The 22084-nt window shown below is 45.8% G+C and overlaps 1 protein-coding gene, 2 long non-coding RNA genes and 1 pseudogene across 4 annotated transcripts in view; all 4 read right to left on the bottom strand.

The window, feature by feature from the left end:
- LYN (LYN proto-oncogene, Src family tyrosine kinase) overlaps positions 1 to 22084 on the bottom strand; it is a 139283-nt gene that overhangs the window by 11537 nt on the left and 105662 nt on the right. For both annotated transcript variants that reach the window (XM_032296117.1, XM_032296118.1), the window contains exon 11: positions 1976 to 2129. In XM_032296117.1, the coding sequence (XP_032152008.1) occupies positions 1976 to 2129 (154 nt within the window). The remainder of the gene's footprint in view (positions 1 to 1975; positions 2130 to 22084) is intronic.
- On the bottom strand, positions 2389 to 3853 carry LOC116563485. The gene is made up of 2 exons (XR_004274418.1): positions 3119 to 3853; positions 2389 to 2803 (listed from the first exon to the last, which is right to left on the bottom strand). It is a non-coding gene; the product is annotated as an uncharacterized LOC116563485 (long non-coding RNA).
- Positions 12526 to 14909, bottom strand: LOC116563484. The gene is made up of 2 exons (XR_004274417.1): positions 14752 to 14909; positions 12526 to 13597 (listed from the first exon to the last, which is right to left on the bottom strand). It is a non-coding gene; the product is annotated as an uncharacterized LOC116563484 (long non-coding RNA).
- LOC116563483 lies at positions 13977 to 14756 on the bottom strand (annotated as a pseudogene).

Genomic DNA, 22084 nt, shown 5'->3' with positions numbered 1-22084 from the left:
TGTCTTTGCTTAAAATATTTTTGTGGTCCCCAACATAAATTAGAAATTCCAATAAGAACAATAAGGACACTAGAGAGTCTCCCGGTGTCTGCTCTATGCGAGGCAACAGCACATATTCCTGCATTAACCCCTGCCTGCCAGGAGCAGCACTGTGCAGGGCAGAGCAGGCAGGACCATGACCGGGAGCTTGGCTTGGGCACCCCATAGCCCTGGTTTGAATCCCGCATCTGCTGTTTTCCGCTTGGTGTGATCTTGGCAATTCCTTTCTGGTCTTTGTGCTGCTTTGGTGCTTCTTTTTTTTTTTTTTTTTTTTTTTTAAAGCCAGTCAAATTGCTTTGGTGCTTCTATGTGCAAACTGGGGAAACAGCCAAACCTTCCCAAGTTGCTGTGAGGATGAAGTGGGTTGATCTGTGGGCTTGACACAGTGTGAATACCAATCAAGTATGGTCATGAAGGTACCAATGAATGGCACTTGCCGGTGAAGGTAAGCATCATTATTGTCATCCTGAGATACGCCAGAAGGTGGCTGCTGTTAGATCTAAACCTGTGCTCTGCACTATGCCACGATCTTTGCATAAGAAGTTATTTTTGTGAGACTCTCGGCTTGTTAAATTCAATAAAACCAGTGTAATCCATTCTAGTTCCGGTATTTTGAAGCTAGATTTCCTGGCCTTGAATCCTAGCTCTATCACTTACTGTGAGACCTCAAAAAGCTGAATATCTCTCAGTTTCCTCCTCTGCAAGGTGGGAATTATGATAATATTAACACCTATCACATGGGATTATTGTAAAGATAAATGAACGAATGTATGAAAAGCCCATTTACACATTACGAATGCTCAATACATTTTGGCTATTATTAGTAGTAGTAGTAGTATTTGAGACAGAGTTTCGCTCTTGTCACCCAGGCTGGAGTGCAGTGGCACGATCTTGGTTCACTGCAACATCTGCCTCCCGGGTTCAAGCAATTCCCTTGCCTTAGCTTCCCAAGTAGCTGGGACTACAGGCGCCCACCACCACGCCCAGCTTTTGGCTATTATTTTTTTGACTCTTTTCTTTAGACCATTCTCCTTTGTCTGCCTTTTTGCTAGGGATAATCATTAAGGTCAAGGATACATTAATCCACTTTCTAGAGCATAAGCTTGAGGCTGGAGGGGAACCGTCCCACATATGATGGAAGCAGGAGATGTTCAACAAATCAAAACAATGTTTTCAATCTGTTTATTACCTCTTCCAGAAATAACAAACATGTCATTAAAAAAAATCCTTGTTCAACAATGCTTAGGAATGTCAAGAAACTGCTTGGCTCTTCGAGAAGAGACTGAGCACTGCAAAAATATTTGCTCAGCCCTCATTGGTGAGAGCATCAGAATCCTCAGTCATCACCACACGGGCAATCCCAGCCCAAGAAAGGCCCGTACGGCCCCGACCATGCTTGGTTCTGGACAGTGCGCCAGGGGCTGGGGAACTTAGGCCCTCTCTGTGCATCTTTGGTTCATATACATAATACAGAATATGGGAAAATAAAGAAGATTTTTTTGCATTATATTTAGTTCCGTGTGTATGATAATGTCCACATTTTAATTTGTAATTAAAAGGCCAGGATAAAGAACATAGAATTAATATTACAAATATTTTCTCCAGTTAAGGAAAATATATTCATTGTTAGAGTGAAAAGTTTAACAATTTAAAATAAGAATCTCGATCCTGTGAAATCTATTTGTGCTTTGCTTTGCTTAATTGAAATACAACTAATAGCATTTGTAAGCCTAACAAAGTATCACGTGAAGTTAATCAAGAGAGTACCTTCTAGAAACTTAGAATACAGCCATAAGCAGACAGTTATGGTACAGCTTCAATGTTGTACCAAATAAGTTTTTCTTAATGGTGACTATTGTAATTGCTTTGTCAAAAACAGACAACAACAAAATAAAACACACTAATAAAACATCTAACGATCGTTATTGGAACATACCTTCCCTTGCTGTGTACTCATTATCTTCAATTACTCTAGCAAGGCCAAAATCTGCGATTTTGCACATGAGTGACTCAGAGACCAGGACGTTAGCCGCTCGAAGGTCCCGGTGAATGTAATTCTTCCGCTCGATGTACGCCATTCCCTCTGCAATCTGGAAACAGAAACAGATTCTCATTTTCATAGGTAGGATAGGTGATTAAAAAAGCCATCAAGGAAAATCAGAAAAATTATGAGTTCCTCAAATCTTTTCATGTATACTATTTTGATTACTCAGGTTTTAAAAATGGCAATTTAAAACCTGAATGATTAAAATATCATTGGTGATTGCCTGGTAATGGCAATCACCATTTAAGCTCTTTCTTTTTTTTTTTTTTTTTTTTTCAGGAAAATTACTAGAATTTATTTTTTAAAATACTGACCACATGATATCTCGTGTGTGTGTGTGTGTGTGTGTGTGTGTGTGTGTGTGTAAGTCATTCAGACACTACATGAAAATCTGGCAATTGTCGATTGAACAGATCGATGGAAAGGAAAACCAAGATCAGTTAAGACCCTAAGTGAACTTTTTGCCTTAATTTTAAGTAAATCTGTTTGCCTAACAAAACAATATGAAAGTTCTTTGTACTTCTATTCAAAAGTAGGGAGTCTAAATAGGCCTATCACAAGTAAATAAATTTCATTAGTAATCCAAATCTTCCAACATAAAGAAGCCTAACTGATCACACCCTCCCCCCCAAATCTCCAATAATGGTAATCTTTAAAAAAAAAAAATTAGCAACATGTCCTAACATTTTTTAATGTGCGAAGAATCTTTTTAAGACCCTGCTAGGCCGGGCGCGGTGGCTCAAGCCTGTAATCCCAGCACTTTGGGAGGCCGAGGCGGGTGGATCACGAGGTCAAAAGATCGAGACCATCCTGCTCAACATGGTGAAACCCCGTCTCTACTAAAAATACAAAAAATTAGCTGGGCATGGTGGTGCGTGCCTGTAATCCCAGCTACTCAGGAGGCTGAGGCAGGAGAATTGCCTGAACCCAGGAGGCGGAGGTTGCGGTGAGCCGAGATCGCGCCATTGCACTCCAGCCTGGGTCACATGAGTGAAACTCCGTCTCAAAAAAAAAAAAAAAAAAAAAAGACCCTACTAAATTCATCCGTGTAGATATAGATGTCATTATGCCAGTTTTTCAAATCAGAAAAACAGATGCTATGGTCTGAATGTTTGTGTTCCATTCCCTTGCCCACCTACCCCAAAGTTCAGATGTTGCAATCCTGACCCCCAAGGCAATAGTATTAGGAGGCAGGGCTTTGGCAGGTGATTAGATCATGAGGGTGGGGCCCTCACAAATGGGATAAGTGCCCTTGTGAAAGAGACGTCAGAGAACTGCCTTGCTCCTTCCACCATGTGAGGACACAGCTATATGGTGCCATCTATGAACCAGGAAACGGTCCCTCATCAGACAGGAAACCTACCAGGGCTTTCCTCACCCCCCAGAACTGTGGGAAATAAATATCTGTTGTTTAAGCCACCCAGTCTATGGAATTTTGTTATGGCAGCCTGAACCAACTATGAAAATAGAGTTGGAGAAAGTGACATGCTAATATAAATGTATTATTGAGGTATCAAGAACAGAGTGTCCTTTCTGTCAGGTTAATCGACAGCCCATAAAACTGGTTCTCCGAGTTCTCTCTGTACATTTCCTCCAGGATGATCACAAAGATTCACTCTTTTTTTTGTGTGTGTGTGACAGTCTCACTTGTGTCCCCCATGCTAGAGTACAGTAGTGCAATCTCAGCTCACTGCAACCTCCTGCCTTCTGGGTTCAAGTGATTCTCGTGACCCAGTCTCTCGAGTAGCTGGAATTACTGGTGCTTGCCACCATGCTTGGCTAATTTTTGTATTTTTTAATAGAGACGGGATTTCACCAGGCTGGTCTCAAACTCCTGGCCTCGGATGATCCACCCACTTAAGCCTCCCAAAGTGCTGAAATTACAGGCATGAGCCACCATGCCTGGCAAGATTCACTCTCATGACTTCCACTTGGAACCTCCACCTTCCGGGTTCAGGCGGAAGTATGACAGCAGGAAAGAATCCAGGATTTAAACACAACAATAACACAGGGAGGCAAAACAACTACTCGTTGCTGAATAGAAAGTGTGGTATCCTTCCAAAATCAGGTTTTTAAGGAAGACATTACCAAATGATAAAGTTAAGGAGAAGGAAGGAAGAAAAAAGAAGGAGGAAAAGGAGGATGAGAGAAAGCAAGCAAGGAAAGAAGGAAGGAACAAGGAAACAAAGGAAGGAAACAAGAAAGGAGAGAGAAGGAAGGGAGGGAAGGAGGAAACAAGAAAAAGGGCAAGAAGGAAAGAAGAAAACCAAGTAGTAGCGTATCTGGTAAGCAGTTAGAGAAAACTCTGATTCGAATTTTTCACACAGCAACGGATGTATTCTGCCAGACTCTACCTTGAAAGGCAGGTGGCTTGGCTTGGAGGGTCTGACTTTCCGCAGTCATCCGTGGCAGCATCCGTGGTTATCATGCAATTCAGGCTGCCAGTTCCAGACCACATTGCTTAACAAAAGATTAGCTCCTTGCTATTGAGTCTGCCTTTCCCTCCCCTCTAGGCCAATCCCCGGCCTCATCTTCTGCCCAGTGGGGCCTTCTCTGAACTCACCTTTATGCGCCCTAGATGGTCAATGTACATAAACACCTCCAGGGCTGACGATATCTTTTTTTTTTTTTTTTTTGAGACAGAGCGTGGTGCAATCCCAGCTTGCTGCAACCTCTACCTCCCAGGTTCAAGTGATTCTCCTGCCTCAGCCTCTCGAATAACTGGGACAACAGGCATGCACCACCATGCCTGGCTAATTTTTTATATTTTTAGTAGAGATGGGGTTTTACCATATTGACGAGGCTGGTCTTGAACTCCTGACCTTGTGATCTGCCCACCTCAGCCCCCCAAAGTGCTGGGATTACAAGCGTGAGCCACCACGCTGGGCCTGAAGATATCTTTTCTATTCTCACTTGTACACATTAGAACCTTCAAACTTGTCACCAAATCTCTTCTCAAAGCCAAAGTCAGTCCTTTGGGAAATGGGCTGAAATTTTCATACGACCAGAATACTACCTTGTTAGCCCACCACTGCAGGGATTTGGCAGATGACATTCTCATGATCACAAAAATCTCAAGTGAAATAATCAGCGTGCCCTACATCAGTCTCAAAGACTATTCAGCCCAGAATTTCACTTCTGAGTGGAAACAAAGAATGTGGTCGAAGCTCCGCTGTACTGCTGCCAAGGCCCTGTGTGACCCGGCCCCCACTCAGCTCTCCACTGCCTCACCATGACCCCCTCCTTCCTGCTTCGAGCACCTGCCTCTGCTTGGAACGCTCACTCCCTGCCCCTTTCACCCGACCTACACAGTCTGCATGTCTCAGCTGCATGGACCCAAGGCAAGTGTCACTGACAGCAGGGGGCTTGATTTCAGGAGTAACCTCAGAAGTGGGACAGGGGCTGAGGCTGAGCAGAGCAGAGCAGAAACCAGACAGACAGCAGGAAAAGGCCAGGGCACGTTTGGAAAGCAGTTGCTTCGTGTCCCCTCCCTTTCTCCCAACTGTCACAAACCCTGGGCATTGGGGAGATGCACAACTTTTACCTGACCCTGGAAAAGATTCAAACAGCCTCTATAGGAAGTCAACAGAAGGTGGGCAGTGGTGACAACGCAGGTGATTACAGAGCTCCTCTGAGTCTGTGACTTTCTCTAGAAGCCTCTGCTGCCCAGAAACAGCAGGGAGTGGCGTGGTGAGGGCGGCAGGAAGCTCAAGATAGCTCCTTCTAGAGAGGGCAGTACTGAAGCGGTTGACACGGGGTGGCAATTTTGGTGGCAGCTGGGGGCAAGGAGCCCTGCCTCTGTTTCCCTTTGTCTGCTGGTAACCCAAGTTCAACAAGACTTGTTAGAAAGAGCCAGTAAAACTGGGAAAAGGGGAGAGTGAAGATCAGACTGAGCATGTGTGGAAGAAAGGAATGTACGATTTTAACAAAATAGGCTTTTGGCAATAGAGCCACAATGCCTGGTTCAAACAGACCAGACTTGGCTACAGGAGCCCGGATGAGACAGCAACAACTGAGCGGTCATAGCCGACACTGTCCTTGCCTCCCTGCTCCACACCATGATAGTGCAGCCTTGAAAAATTCTTACTTCTTAGATACTTATCTAACATTCCAATAATTATACATAAACTGGGCCAAGAACCCAAAGAAGCCAAAGCTGGCTGAAGTCCCAAATTGGGCCTGAAACCGCATTTGACAATATCAACCAGGAAACTGTGCTGGCCCCTCTCCCAAGGCTGCTGATTGGCCACACAGGTGGGTGTGGTGGCAGGGACCCAGCCTCCCACACAGCAGCAAGGACACACACGGCTCACCTTCTTGGTAACAGATTTTGATGATCAACTCATTACAAAAAGCACTCCAGGGACTTGTTAGGCTGTTTTTTTTTTGAGCTGGAGTCTTGCTCTGTCGCCAGGCTGGAGTGCGGTGGTGCGATCACAGCTCACTGCCACCTCTGCTTCCTGGTTCAAGCGATTCGCATGCCTCAGCCTCCTGAGTAACTGGCACTCCAGGCATGCACCACCACTCCCAGCTAATTTTTTGTATTTTAGTAGAGACGGGGTTTCACCATGTTGGCCAGGATGGTCTTGATCTCCTGACCTTGTGATCCACCCGCCTCAGCCTCCCAAAGTGCTGGGATTACAGGCGTGAGCCATCGTGCCCGGCCATTAGTAAGGCTTTTTATCACACCTACCCACATCCTATATTGGCATATATCTGAGTACATTTAAAAAAATGATTCTCAGAAATAATAACAGACTTGCAACAAGCCTAGTGTATTTCATCCTTCTTTTCCATGCCAGAGTGCTTGAAGGTGCTCAGATTCCAAACAGTAGTAAATGCATTCACCAAGGCAAGATTAGAAACAATAGCATTAGCCAAGTTGAATAAACAACGAATATGGGGGCAAAATTAAAGCTCTCAGATATGACTTCGTTTTCAGATCATAAATATCACAACTCTCCTCTTACATAAAATTCATTCACTCTCTTTATTCTTTCCCTGGTCTGTGTGTATTGTTCTTTCTTGGTTTCTTTTTTAAAAATCTTAGTTTGTTGTTGTTGGAGGTGGTGTATTCACTATGGCTACAGTAAATCCAGCTCCATTTGAAACAGGAGGAAGAAATCAGAGACTACTTTGGCTGATTGAATGTAGGGTCAACTTTTCATGGAATACCTTCTTCCTCTTCCAGGGCCCTGGAGCGTTCGGCACCGTAGAAAAAGCTGTCACATAAATACATGAACCAAAGCCCAGCTGTCCCCAGGGACTCCCACTTCCTATTGTTCCAGCAGCTTGGAAAGCCTGACTTCTGAGGGAGTTACATGGAGTTGGTTAAGCTTGATGACAAGAGGATGTGTTTGATTCAGAAGATTGTTTAGTTGTTTTGTGCCCACAGACATTTGACTGAAATGATGATGATAGGTAGGTGGGTAGGTAGATGGATATTAATAACCACCATTTCCCACCACTAATTGAACACCTACTATACACCAAACAGTGCTTCACATCCTTTACACTCAATTCATGTTGCATCTTAACCGTAAATTGACCAGTAAGGTTTTACTTCCATTTTACAGATGCAAATGAGGTTTTGAGAAATTAAAGGAAAGGTCGAAAGCCACAGAGTGAAGGAGAATGCTCCCATTTACACGAGGTGTGTCTGACCTCAAAGTCCGTGCGCCTGACACCACACTCCAGAACGTCAGGCCCGCAAGATAGCTCAGTACCAAGAGATAACGGAATGCTTCTGGAACCCAAAGATTTCATTGAGAGAGTGCATCTTCTCTGAAGGGATAAAAAGAGACTGCTGAGCTTTCCTCTCACTGTTGTTAAGTCCAAACGTCACCCCTCAGACAGGGACTCAGAAACCAACTCCTGGCTCCCATTTCAGGAAGTACATGCAAAGCTTTGTGTTGGTCGTCTCTGTCTAGAACAGTGTTTCTCAACCTTGTTTTATCATTCCTCTAGGAAGATTCACTGAATTAAAATTTTAATTAAAGTTAATGTGTCCTTAACAGGAGAAATTAAATATGAAGAAAGAAGGTTGACTTAGGTAGGTATGAACTCTGGATGGCCACAGACTATTGTAATGTCTAAGATTTCCTCACCCCTCAGGGATCAATTTTTGCTCCCTTGGGGACAATCTCACTGCCATTGCAGATGCATGATGCTATGGTTGGAATGTGTCCCACCAAGTTCATGCTGAAACTTAATCTCCAATACAATCTTACTAAGAGGTGGGGCTTTTAGTAGGTGATTGAGTCTGAGAGATCCTTCCTCATGAATTGGATTAAGGCCCTTATAAAAGAGGCTTCACACAGAGTTTGAGCCTTTTTTTTTTTTTTTGCCCTTCCACATTCTTCCATGTGAGCACACAGAAAGACGTACCTCGCCAGGCGCTGTACCTACTGGCACCTTGATCTTGGACTTCCCAGCCTCCAGAGCTTGGAGTTTGAGAAGCACAGCACTAGATCACAGGCTCGATCGCTTAAGCTAGTTTAGGATTGCAACAAAATCTTAGTCTCCACATGTTGCCTTTGAGCAACCTCATAGGTGGACTGCTGTCTTCATAATGCTTGGGGAAGAAGGCTGCATGCAACTGAGCTTAACAAAAAAAGGAGCAAGGCGTGCAGGGCCAGCATAAGGAGCCCAGGCCAGGGAGGAGGAGGCTCCATAGGGAGCTGGGGTGAGGGAAGCGGCAGGTGAGGAAGGTACCAAAACACCTTGGTAGAATTTCTAGTCCACCAACACTTTGAAACACATGGCTTGAACTTGTTTTTCCTGCAAGTCAGGCCAGGACCTTGTGGGCCTCATGGCTCGGAGGCAGGGGATATAGTGTCAGGCCCAGCTCCTCTCCCTCTCTCTCATGGCTCTGGGGCTGGAGCCATTACTCACAGGGCTTGGGAAACCAATTCAATCTTTTGGTTCTAAACCAAATGAGGAGATTCTCTTCCTCTTGGGCCATGTGATTCTCTTCATCGTAATGTCAGGCCCAGAGGTGAACAGAGACAAGAAAACCCCAACTTCCTAAACCACCTGCAGACACCGAAGAACTAATTTAAACTGTCTCTTTCCTCCAGTGCTGATGTCTAACTCTGTCTGAGAGAGCTGATATGTGAAGCTACTGGAAATCTGGAATAAAAAGCATCCCCATTACCTAGAATGAGACTAATCATGTAGACAGGCGATGTCAGTGAGGTTTCCAAACCCCTGACTTAGGCTATGTGCTGGTGTTTCTTGTGCTCTTCGGCTCAAATAGCATGGCTGACGCACATTATTTTAGTTCCTCTTTTTGTACCTTCAGTGAAAACATATGACGGTATTTTCTACCTTTGCTGTTTTTGTGTTTTTCATTTTCATTTTAAAAACGCGGTTTACTGGGCACAGGGATAAGGGAGCTTCTGGGGGTACATTGTGACCAAAGCTCTGAGTGTGGAGCAAGGTGGGTGTTTCCTGAAAATGCCTATGGCTGAGCCAATGACACAGAAGACTGTGCTAAGCCCACTGCTGTCCCTGGAAGAGGCACAGAACCACTGGGCAAAGAGCAAATTCTAGAGGTGGGGGGTTCTGGTGAAACTCCTGGTATCTTGTACCCAGTGAAAAGTCTAGGTACACAGAACAGATTAATAATTATGCTTCCTGAGTTAACGGACAGCCTTATCTTGTTTGATGCTGGATAGATAGACTTCCAGTCTTCCAGAGCGGCCTTTCTTTCTTTTTTTTAATATAATTTTTTTTTTCTTTTTTAAAGATGGGGTTTCACCATGATGGCCAGGCTGGTCTTGAACTCCTGAACTCAGGTGATCCACCCACCTTGGCCTCCCAAAGTGCTAGGACTACAGGCATGAGCCACTGTGCCCTGCCTAGAGCGGACTTTCTAATTAATGTATAGTGAGAAGAAAAGGAGTTAGTCACCAAGTGTCTGCCTCTTCTTCCATTGCCAATCAGCTGAGCAGATGCCTTCCACAGGTCAAGGCTTTGAGGCAGCTAGAGGCACACGTGGACCAGAGAAAGAGAGAAGTAAGATCTTACCCAACGTTCTGACCCCAAAGGGGCAGGACTTTCTCTCCCACTGCTGGTGTGAAACAGGAAGTGTCAACTCTTCAACAGAGATACCCTCGGGGCCACAGCAGGTGAGAAAAGATGCCGCTTCCTCCAGGTGGAGGCGACCCAGCTGTCAGGGCTGGTGGCAAAGTGGGATCAGGGATGGACCTCAGATCCCAAGCAGCATCTCAGAGGCCACTATGGACACGGCTGCTTAACTCGACATGGTAGTGCAGCCAGTGTGTCTCTATTTGTTGGTATATTCACACCTAGTATGATTTTACACACGCAGACATCCTTACATAAGCACACACTTACGCGGGGTAGGGTGGGGACAGAATACAACATTTAGAGTCCGATTTACTTTGCAAATAACTTTTTCCCCAGGGCATGATGTTGAAAATACGTAAACCAAAATTAAAATTCTAAGCCCCCTAACCAACTGGGTGGACCCTCCTCTTGGCCCAGGGGATTTCAAAGAAACCTGAAAAACTAGTTCAGGCCATGATGAGAGGGGAAACTGGACACGACTCATTATGCCCTTCTCGCTTTTGGAGTGCAGACACCAATGACCAGCATTAACATTAAAATAGAGATCCTGAGACTGACCGAACAGAGTCTTCATGGCAATAAGACACCAAATTCCAACCAGACTCTAGTATAACATCACATGACACATAACAGGTTCTAAAGGAGATCAAAGTATTTTACTTTAAAATATATTTCTTACACATATTTTGAAACGGCCCTACAAAGCCATTTCTTATGGGGGAAATTTACATTCTCTAGAGAATCCGTCTCCCTTTCCAGGTCCTTTCCTGATCCGGGAGAAATTTAACTGACACCTTTTAAGGTCCAATAAGAGACATTCACATCTGTTCTCTCTGAGGCCTGCTACCTGGAGGTTTCATCTATGTAATAAGAACCTTGGCTTCGATAACCACCACTCCCCATATCTTAACTCAAGCTTATTATAACTCTTCGGGCACAGCTTAATTCTTTTAACCAATGGCCAATCAGGACTTTTTTTTCTTTTTCTTTTTCTTTTTTTTTTTTTTTGAGGCAGAGTCTCACTCTATGGCCCAGGCTGGAGTGCAGTGGCATGACCTCAGCTCACTGCAACCTCTACCTCCTGGGTTCAAGTGCTTCTCCTGACTCAGCTTCCCAAGTAGCTGGGATTACAGGTGCCCAGCACCATGCCTGGCTAATTTTTGTATTTTTAGGGTACAGACAGCATTTTGCCATGTTGACCAGGCTGGTCTCAAGCTCCTGACCTCAGGTCATTCACCCACCTTGGTCTCCCAAAGTGCTGGGATTACAGGCAGAAGCCACTGTGCCCAGCCAGTCAGGAAATTTTTGAATCTGCCTATGGCCTGGAAGCCTCCCCTCCCAGCTTCAAGAAGTCCCGCTTTCCTGGGCTGAACCAATGTACCCCTTACGTGTACTGATTTATGTCTTTGCCTATAACTTCTGTCTTCCTAAAATGTGTAAGATCAAGCTGTATCCCAGCCACCTTGGATACATGTTTCCAGGACCTCTGGTGGCTGTATCATGGGCCATGGACCTCAACCTTGGCAAAATAAACCTCTAAATTGCTTGAGGCTTGTCTCAGATACTTTTCCGTTTGGTTAAATCAGACCAAAGTTTTAGAAAGATTGAGTGGAGTGCACTCATTTAAATTCCCTCTCCTCTAACAGTGTGAAAGTAGAAAGTAAGTTGCTATTTCCTGAATGGGGAGTGCCCATGTGAGCAGGCTCAGCAGGCCCCATCCACAGGCACCTGCCTGGACATCCCCGAGGAAAGGCAACTGGTCTCTCCCTCCTGAAGGACTGCAGCTTTGCATCATCAGACATACCCACTGAGAAGTGAGTTGCCTGTGACCACACCAGAGATGGGAAATTCCTAACCACCAAGGCCCTAGGTAATGTATCAGATGGACTTTTTTTATGTGGATTCATTGGAGAGGGAAATCTCAGTAACGTTTTACAAACCCAAGCAGAGCTCAGCTAATGCCCCTGCCTAGTGGATTCCTAGTGATGACCATCCAGGTCACTCATCTTTTCCTGCTTTTCTCAAAGGCCCAATGAGAAGTCTGTGAACCCCAGCACCCCACGAAGTGAAACTGGCTTCCAGCAAGCTCCCTCCCACCCAAGGCGCAGGCTCTGAGCCGTCGCCAGCCTTCTTGGGCATATGCCCTGTGCTCAGCGCACATACCCGGCTGCTACCAGCAGAGAACATGAGCAATGCTTTGGACAAATAATGAAGTGCTGTGTGGATGACCTCACTCTGGAACTCTTGCTTTAGTGCTCCTCTGTTCATCCTAATTACTATTGATTTTCTGAGAAATTGGCAAAGACAGGCAAGGCTATCGTGCTCGGTGAGTTTTTTTTTTTTTTTAATTTAATGAGAAGAACCCACATTTCTGTCCAATGACTGAGGGAAAAAAGGAATCAAAGGAACCTCACTGAGGGGCTAAATGTGATCTCTCAAGCAAAGCTAAATCTACCCCAGGAAATTCCAGCCTAAATGAGAAACTGGAACTGAAAACGCAACCTGGCTTAGAATTGGCTGCTTGGAAAACATTTGTCATCTAGACAAGCAGTGAGAAAAATTAAATGAGAAACCTATCAAAAAGCAGGAAAAATGAATATCTGATTTTCCTGATGCTTTACGTGTTCTAGTAGGCACTGATTGTCTCACTGTCTAGGGATATGTTGTCTTCCTATGCTTGAGATAAAGAAGAATTCACATAATTAATGATGCCCAAAAGCCCTAGGAAGCCTATAAAATAACAATATTAATAAGTCGGAACGGAAAAATTCGCAATTGAGTAAAACCTAGTCTCTCTAAAGGATTTTTTATGACTGGAAGCCCCTGGAGTCAATCCCAAACTGACCTAAAAAGACCATTTAATGCCAGCAACAGAAAAACAGAATGTAAAAACACACTCACATACAACAGGGAGTCTGCAAAGAGAAAGTTTAAGAACACATCTCGTCTGTACTACAAATACAATGGCGTTTGTTTTCTGTCCCTCCAGTTGTCACAGAAACACTTTTCTACTGTTAATATTCATTGATTCCCCAATACTAGACCCCTCTAATCTTCAGTCCATAATTTGGATGGAGGAGAGGGATGGAACAGAGAGCTCATGCATTCTTGTTTATACTTTTTGGGATCACCATTTTTTGGAAATTTTATTTGAACTTCATTTGGTTATCATAAGAGTCTCCTTTTCCAAGAAAAACTGCTAAGAAATAGTGAAATCTATACTTTGATGATGATAGCTACCATGGATTAACTCCTACTTGCCCAGGCAGCGTGCTAGGTGTGTTCATCGTTAAAACAAGCCCATGAAGTAGGTTACATACTTCTCACTACTATGAGGAGGAAGCTGAGTTTTGGAGAGGCTACAATCTCTTTAAAAGGCCAGGATTCCAACCCAAGTCTGGCTGGTCCAGGCTTCAAAGCCTGTGCTCTTTTTTTTTTTTTTGTTCATTCATGTATTTATTCCACAGTCAAAATAAGTCATAATTTAAAGTATAACATTTTTAAAAGATAAAGGAGAATTTGCGGCAAAGCTGTATTAATAAAACAGACACCAGTCTAAAGTGCAGCACTAAGCAGGTGTTCTCTGTTCCCGTGGCGGAATAAATACACACACAACTACACGTAAGATTTCACTGAAGACAGGAGATGAGGCAAATAACCCTTTGAAATGAACTGCCCAATGAACAGAATCAGGTTACAAATAATTTCTTTTAACATCTTACTGCAAAATGGAAAAAAATCCCCGAGGTGACTACAAACTCGAACCCCTCACTTCATCCACATGGCCTTGGCTTCTGTATTCTTTCCACAGCCACATCCAAATCCAGAAAGGCTTCTGCACCCCATGCTCAAAAAATGCAACCTCAAGTCCCTGAGGCACAGACTGACATGAATGAATCTGTGTGCAACTTTGATCCAGACCCTCCAGGGAAATCAGGACCACAACCACAGAGCACGACACCGTTTCTTTAAACAATAGCTTTAACTGTGGAATGAACTCTGACAAGCCATATGCATTTCATAAACAAACCAAATTATCATCTTTGTATCTTCCTATTTTTCTTGCATTTTTAAAAATGTTAAGCCATCCAAGTTAAAAAAAAAAAAATTAACGATGAAAAAGGAAATTCAAAGGGTTTATGCCAAAAAAACAAACCGGTCCTCTGCAGTCTAACTCATTTTCTGGGCTGCGCAGCCATGTAGCGGGCGATCAGGCAGGAGATGGTCCCTCCCACAGTCAGCGCCATGACGGTCAGGTAGAGCATTTGGTCAGGCAGGCCTCGTTTTAGGTAGATGGGCACACTTTCAGCTTTTGGAAAAACTTCTGCAGCTCTGGAACTCTGTTTTCCCCAGCATAATCATACACTGTGGAATCGGGGGTCAGTTTAGTTGGTGTGGCAAATATGATCGGTGGTGCTTCTGTGGGAACCGCAGGCTTTAATCCCTCTGGGATATAGGTCTCCGAAGCCCATGCTCCCACCAACTTCTGCGTGAAGCCACTAAATTTGTAGTACATGACGCCCGGACTCTGGCTTCCCGCATCCGCTGCCTGCGCAACTGTCCCAGAGAAGCACCTGTGCTCTTAAACATTCATCCACACTGGCTACTTCATTTAAAAAGAAAGGATTTGAGCAGGGCGCGGTGGCTCACACCTATAATCCCAGGGCTTTGGGAGGCGAAGGTGGGTGGATCACTTGAGGCTAGGAGTTTGAGATCAGCCTGACCAACGTGGTGAAACCCTATCTCCACTAAAAATATAAAACTTAGCCAGGTGCAGTGCCACATGCCCAAAATCCCAGCTATTTGGGAAGCTGAGGCAGGAGAATGCTTCAGGAGGTGCAGGTTGCAAGACAAGATCTTAACACTGCACTCCCGCCTTAGTGACGAGTGAGACTCTGTCTCAAAATAAGTAAGTAAACAGGAAAGATCATTATTATTATTATTATTATTTGAAATGTAGTCTCACTCTGGAGTGCAGTGGCCCAATCTGGGCTCACTATAACCTCCGTCTCTGGGGCTCAAGCAATTCTCGTGCCTCTGCCCCCTGGGTAGCTAAGACTACAGGTATGTGCTACCCTGCCCAGCTAATTTTTTGTATTTTAGTAGAGACGGGGTTTCACCATGTTGCCCAGGGTGGTCTTGAACTCCTGAGCTCAGGCAATCTGCCTGCCTCGGCCTCTGAAAGTGCTGGGATTATAGGTGTAAGCCACGCGCTCGGCCAAAGATTCTTTTTATTCTACTCAAATAGAATGCTCACCAAGTTGGCAGTGGAAAAAAGGAGGCAAAAAGAAATAAGAAAACCAGGTAATTTTAAAAATGGTCAACTTAGGCTGAATGCGGTGGCTCCCACCTGTAATCTCAATGCTTTGCGAGGACAAGCAGGAAAGATCGCCTGAGCTCAGACCAGCCTGGACACAAAACAAGGCCCCATCTCTACAAAAATTTTTAAAAATTAGCCAGGTGTGGTGGCACATCTTGTAGTTTCAGCTACTTGGGAAGCTGAGGCGGGAAGATTGCTTGAGCCTAGGAGTTTGAGGCTGCAGTGAGCTATGATCATATCATTGCTCTTAGCCTAGGACAACAGAAAGGGACCCTGTCTCTAAAATAATAATAATCATAATAAACAGTTAAGTTAAAGCTTGCTGTCTGTTAGACTACCTTCATAGCTCAAAGATGAGGCAGCGTTTGGCACATCCAAGCTTAGGGCTGGTGGAGATTTCGGCACTGCTCAAAATCTAGTCAATCCAGCAGCATGCAAGGACCCGCAATGCCTTAGGACAGATAATTTTCAAAATGACAGCTTCACCAAATACCCATATTTAAATCAGTAAGTGTCCACGAAACAGAATTACTTTCTTTAGACAACAGGAAGTTTGTCAATGAATACTCATTTATCTTCTCTTGCAAAAACTCACTGGACTATTTCATTGGGATGGATATTTCAAAACTCACTGGACTACCCCTTAAGATGGATATTATCAAAACCCAGAAAATAATAAGCGTTAGTGAGGATGTGGAGAAACTGGAAATCTCACGCACTGTTGGCAGGAATACAGCTGCTTTTTGTAACGTCACTAGGATGCTATGCCATGTGTACTCCCTTAGTATACATATAAGGTATGGTTTTCATAGTTTTGGGGATTCTGGTGGGTTTTTGAGACAGGGTCTCACTCTGAGGCCCAGGATGGAGAATGGTGGCAGGATCACAGCTCACTGTAGCCTCAATCTCCAGAACTTAAGCAATCCTCCCACCTCAGCCTCCTGAGTAACTGGGACCACAGGTGCTCACCGCACACCAAGGTAATTTTATTTATTTTTTTGTAGAGATGAAGTCTCACTATGCTGCCCAGGCTGGACTCGAACTCCTGGGTTCAAGTGATCCTCCTGCCTCAGCCTCCCAAAATGTTGGGATTACAGGTGTAAGCCACTGCGCCTGGCCACTCTTAGTTATATTAAAAGACTGAAGGTCAAGGTATCTCCATTGAGAACTGACATTCCCCGCTTCCAGCCAATCACACACAGTCCTGCCTGTACACCAGGAGCCCCACACAGTTACAAGTCTGCTAAACAGTCCTTGTCTGCAGAGTTTACTCTCTAATGGGGGAAGACAGAAAAAAATAATTCAGCAAAGGAATATACACCATGTCAGATAGCTGAGAAGAAGAACATACATAGCAGGCAGCTGTGCTATATTTCAACTAAGACAAAATACCTTCAAGAACCTGACGTGTTATTCTGAAAACAACTCCTGTACAAGGCCAGCGCCTGAGCTCTGAAAACAGTCCCTGACTTATTTGTTCTGTGACAAACTTAAAGGAAGTCTGAACAAGATCTAGTAAGTTCCAAATATACCTGAAACAGATTTGCTATCATCTTTATTTATATTTCAACCCCTTTGAAGTACGTTTTCAAAATACTGTGTGTTTACGAGGGAAGCCTGTGATGTCTGCCCTCTGTGGCTGCTCCTGCGTTTTCCTTTTCCTAAGGATGTGGGCGCAGGAGCGGGCGGGCGGGGCTGCAAGGGCTGAAGCTGAGCAAGAAGCAAGGTCAAGCATTTTGCTCACCAGGTAGGACTTGTCCATGCCCAGTGATTTGGACAAACAATTCCTGGGCTTCATCCAGTTAGAGCAGTGAGAGAAATATAGATCCTCCTCAGCACGGCAGCTCTTTAATGGGAAAAGCAGTATTCCCCTGCAAGATGTGTGACCTAGAAAAAGGATCACTCGCTCGGTTCAGCAGCTTCTTGATGGCAGTGTTTCCTGACTATCCAAGCCCACGGGACCCCCGTGGCTTGTTCAGGGTCCTACCCCTTAATGACTGCTAACGGGAAGAGGGACCTAGCTAGACACCTGCAGATTTTAAACAAGAATCCAAGGTGAGTTTAATGATAAGTGTATGAAACCTGGAAACATAGATTTCCAAACAAATGAGACAATAAAAAATGTCTGAAAAGGAGTAACTTCTGAAATCAAATCTACATCAGCCCGGACACACACTGCAGGCAAATGGCCATTGTGAGGACTTCCACCTGCATTTGGAGTGAGGCCAGGAGGAACTGGGGGCCTGAGAGTGAGGGGTTGTCTGATTTATGCCTCAAAGCATTGCTCTGACTGCTGCGTGACCACTCGGCTGGGGGGAGCCACAGCTGAGCACAAGAGTAGACAGGCAGCGCCTAGATCATTCATTTTTTTTTGAGTCTCACTATCATCCAGGTGGAGTGCAGTGGCGGGAGTCTCAGCTTACTGCAACCTCTGCTTCCCAGGTTCAAGCAATTCTTCTGCCTCAGCCTCCCAAGTAGGTGGGACTACAGGCATGCACCATCATGCTCAGCTGATTTTTTTTTTGTATTATTAGTAGAGATGGGTTTCACCATATTGGCCAGGCTGGTCTTGAACTCCTGACCTCGTGATCCGCCCACCTCAGTCTCCCAAAGTGCCGGGATTACAGGCGAGAGCCATCGTGCCCACCTAGATCGCTCATTTTGAGTGGGTATTCGAGTGCGGTCAGAGTGACCATGTGGGGGAGTTAGGAAGGCGCATCTACTTTGATGGTAGAACCCCAGACTTGCTGAGGAATTGGACACGCAGTGTAACAGGAAGAGACTCAGAATGACTTTGAGTGTTGGGACCTGACAACTCGAAGGACAGAGCTGCCATCAACAAAAGGGAGAAGATGGCAGCTGGCACAGGTTTCGGAAAGAGGGGTAATATGCACTGAATTGGGGTGTGTTGAGCTTGACGTGCCCACCACACATCTTCTGGCAGATGCTGAACCAGGAGGGGCTCGCAGGAGCAGTGTGGGCTGGAGCTAGAAGCTTCGGAGTGGCCGGAGTCTAGACAGCTGTGCTGGATTAACTAGTGTCCCCGCAAAACTCACGACCACCTGGAACCTCAGAATGTGGCCTTATTTGGAAGTAGAGATTAAATCCAGATTTAATCGAGGATCTTGAAGTGAAATCCCACCCTGCATTTCGGGTGGACACTAAATCCAACCAACAGTATCTTTATGAGAGAATGGCAGAGGGAGGTCTGAGACAGACACACTGAGAAGGCCACTGGAAGACAGGCGGGGACAGGAGCAGTGTGGCCAACAAGACATGGAATGGAACGGGGAGCACAGGAGCTGGAAGAGGCCTGGAAGGCTTCCCAAGAACCCAGGAGCCCAGGCCTGCCTACACTTTCATTCCAGACTTCTGGCCTTCAGGACTGCAGGAAAATTAATTTCTGTTGTTTGAAAGTCCCCTGGCAGCCCCAGGAAATGAATACAGTGCTTTCAATGGAATCACTTAGATCTAGTGCGGAGAAAGAAGAGGTTGAAATACTGAGCTCCAGGACACTGCGAGGTTTATGGATTTGGGGAGCTGGCTGCTGATGGGGAAGGAAAAGCAGAGAACAGCATCCCAGAAGCCCAAGGAGGAAAACGTGCCGTGGAGGTGCGGTGCGAGAGACCCGAAGCAGCAGACCCCGCTGGCGGGCACCTAGGAAGATGCTGAGACATGGGTGCCCTTTGGACGCAGCGTCCTGAGGGTCACTGCTGACTTGCGCTGCTGGGGTCGGGTGGTGGAGAGAAGGCGGGTGGGGGAGAACTGGGGAAACTGAGCACCGTCCTGCAAGTGCTTTCGTTGTCAAGGGGAGAAGGCGCCTGGAGGCCAAGGCAGCTGGAGAGGGCTGTAGGGGAAAGAGAAGGCTCTACTCTGATTCCTATGGAAGGCGCAGAACTGAGGGAAAACGCCAGTGCGGAATTTCTAGAACAACGTTTTGAAACAGCAAGAGAGCACAGGACGGGGTGCCTGTGGGGGCGCTTGGCCGGGGGCTTCTCCCATCTCAGGGAAAAAGACAGCAGGGAATCCACTGAGAGAGAGAGGCGAGCAGGGGGAGGTGTGTGGGAAGGGAAAGGGACGGTGGGACCCTTTCTAGCAGGCAGTGAGAGGGAGTGGACTGGGCACACGTCGGGCTTTGGGAGGCTCCTCAGCCTGGTTCTCTTGAACTGGAAATGCAGAAAGCTGCTGGGTGTTGGTCACAGTCCGTAGTGTGGACGTCGGGGCAAAACAGGTGAAGGGTCGGACTTCCATAGGGCTGGGATTTTACCAGGTGCATATGACACGGGGGAGGGGCGATGAGTGCCTCCAAGCTAGGGGAGGAGAGAAGCAGGAGTTGGGTAGGGACAGGCAGGTTCCAGGGATGGCAAGTGCTGGCGCACGGAGGCTGCAGGGGCAGGGGCACTGGAGGGTGAGTGGACAGAAGGGAGACCATGGCTGAAGTGGAAATGATCAAATGGAGCAGAGGGCAGTGGGACGGTCAACCACGGAGTGGCTAGAGGGGAGAGGACAGAGACTTGGAGAGTGGAAGTCAAGGAACAGAGAATGGGGTGGGGATGGCTACAAATGATAGAATGATGACATGGCTGTGCTGGGAACAGCGAGCGCCCATGGAGGAGTGTTTGGGGATCCGAGGACCACCGCGGTGAGGCAGCCTGCCTGGCACAGTCTGATGGCATGGACTCTAAAGCTGGGGGTCCCGGGTGGGGGAGGTAGAAGGTCTGGAAATGGTAAAGAAGATCAAGCCATACAGCTCCTTGCAATGCATCAAAAACACCTCAGCTGAACACACCGTTAGTCCCACTGACAATAGGACCAGCTGAGCATACCTAATCTAAAAATCAAAAATCCAAACTGCGCAAAAATTCAAACCTTTTGAAATCCTTTGAAATAAGTATAATGCAGATATTCCAAAACCTGAGAATTAAAAAAAAAAAAAACCGGAAGCACTTCTGGACCTAAGCATTTTGAATAAGAGATACTCGACCTGAAGTATACATGTAATCTTAATAATCATGCAAGTAGTTGGCTCTGTACCACGTAACACTGCCAGATAGTCATGTTACAGACACTGGAGGCACTGGGAGGAAAATGAACAAGAGCTGGAGATCCTGACTTTGTGAAGAATCCGCCAGCCCATCACCCAGGAACTCCAGCATCAGCCTCTGCCAGCAGGTGCTGAGAAGTCTCTGTTCAGTGGGAGGGAGAGGCCACGAGAGGCCCTGCCTGACACTGGGGGAGGACAAACCCGTTCAGTTGTGGGGGGTTTTCCCTCCAAATTAAGCAGAATGCTCTGCCATTGGCCTCAATGTCAAATGCTTCATTTATAATTTCTCATTCCTCCTGGTGTTCTTTATACCACGAGGAATGCAAAACAAAGCAGCTCTTTGTTTTTCCCACAGGCCCAGATACTTATATTCTACCTCCTTCTTCTTTTCTCACTTTTATTTCAACCAGTGAGGTACGTTTTGTGCAGGAAAGTACGCCTTAGAGGAAGGGGAAGAAAAAAATACTTTACTGTTAAATATCCTTGAATAATGACTCAGAAAACCTTTTTAAAACATGTGTTCTGGCCAGGCACGTTGGCTCACACCTCTAATCTCAGCACTTTGGGAGGCTGAGGCGGGAGGATTGCTTGAACCCAGGAGTTCAAGACCAGCCTCAACAACCTATGAGACCCTATCTCTATTTTGTTTTTTGTTTTGTTTTTTCGAGGCGAAGCCTCGCCCTGTCGCCCAGGCTGGAGTGCAGTGGCACAATCTTGCTCGCTGCAACCTCCGTCTCCCAGGTTCAGGCAATTCTCCTGCCTCAGCCTCCTGAGTAGCTGGGATTACAGGCGTGTGCCACGATGCTGAGTTAATTTTTGTATTTTTAGTAGAGATGGGGTTTTACCATGTTGGTCAGACTGGTCTTGAACTCCTGACCTTGTGATCTGCCCATCTCAGCCTCCCAAAGTGCTGGGATTACAGGCGTGAGCCACTGCGCCCAGCTCCCTATCTCTGTATTAAAAAAAATTTTAAACACACAAAAAGTATGTTCTTCTAGTTACTCATTCAGAGCTGTATGACACAGAGAATAAAGAATTTATTGTTTGAAACTGAATATAGTCAATCCCCACTTTAAGTGGCCAATATAGTCATCCAGCAAGCATTTCTGAGCACCTGCTGTATACAAGGCACTGTGCTAAGTGCTAGGGATGAAAAGTAAACAAGAACTTACCAAAAAATTCAAATGGCAGTACATGCTATGGAAGAAATGGGTGGGGACCAAGACAGAGGAGGATGGAGTGTGCAGAGGGCTGGGGTGGAAATGCTTTAGAAGGAAGGTCAGGGAAGGTGTCTGTTGATAGGTGTGGCATGGCTTAGAACAAAGGGTGGGAGCTTCCAGGAAGTGGACTCTGGAGAGGCACTGGGTTAGGAAAGAGCGTGGTGGGCTCAGTGCTGAGGAATCAGTCGAATGCACAGGTGTTGGGAGTCTGCGGGTGTGGTGGGAACCCACTGAACAGAGCTGAGCAGGTGTGCAAAACTATCCAGTCTGTAAGATTCACAGAGACCGAAAACAGCACGGGGGTGGCCAGGGGCTAGCAGGGG

This window comes from Sapajus apella, unplaced genomic scaffold, assembly GCF_009761245.1.
Source record: "Sapajus apella isolate SASKATOON/1434 unplaced genomic scaffold, GSC_monkey_1.0 scaffold35, whole genome shotgun sequence".
Classification (NCBI taxonomy): Eukaryota; Metazoa; Chordata; class Mammalia; order Primates; family Cebidae; genus Sapajus; species Sapajus apella.
This window is presented reverse-complemented; position numbering and strand designations above follow the sequence as displayed.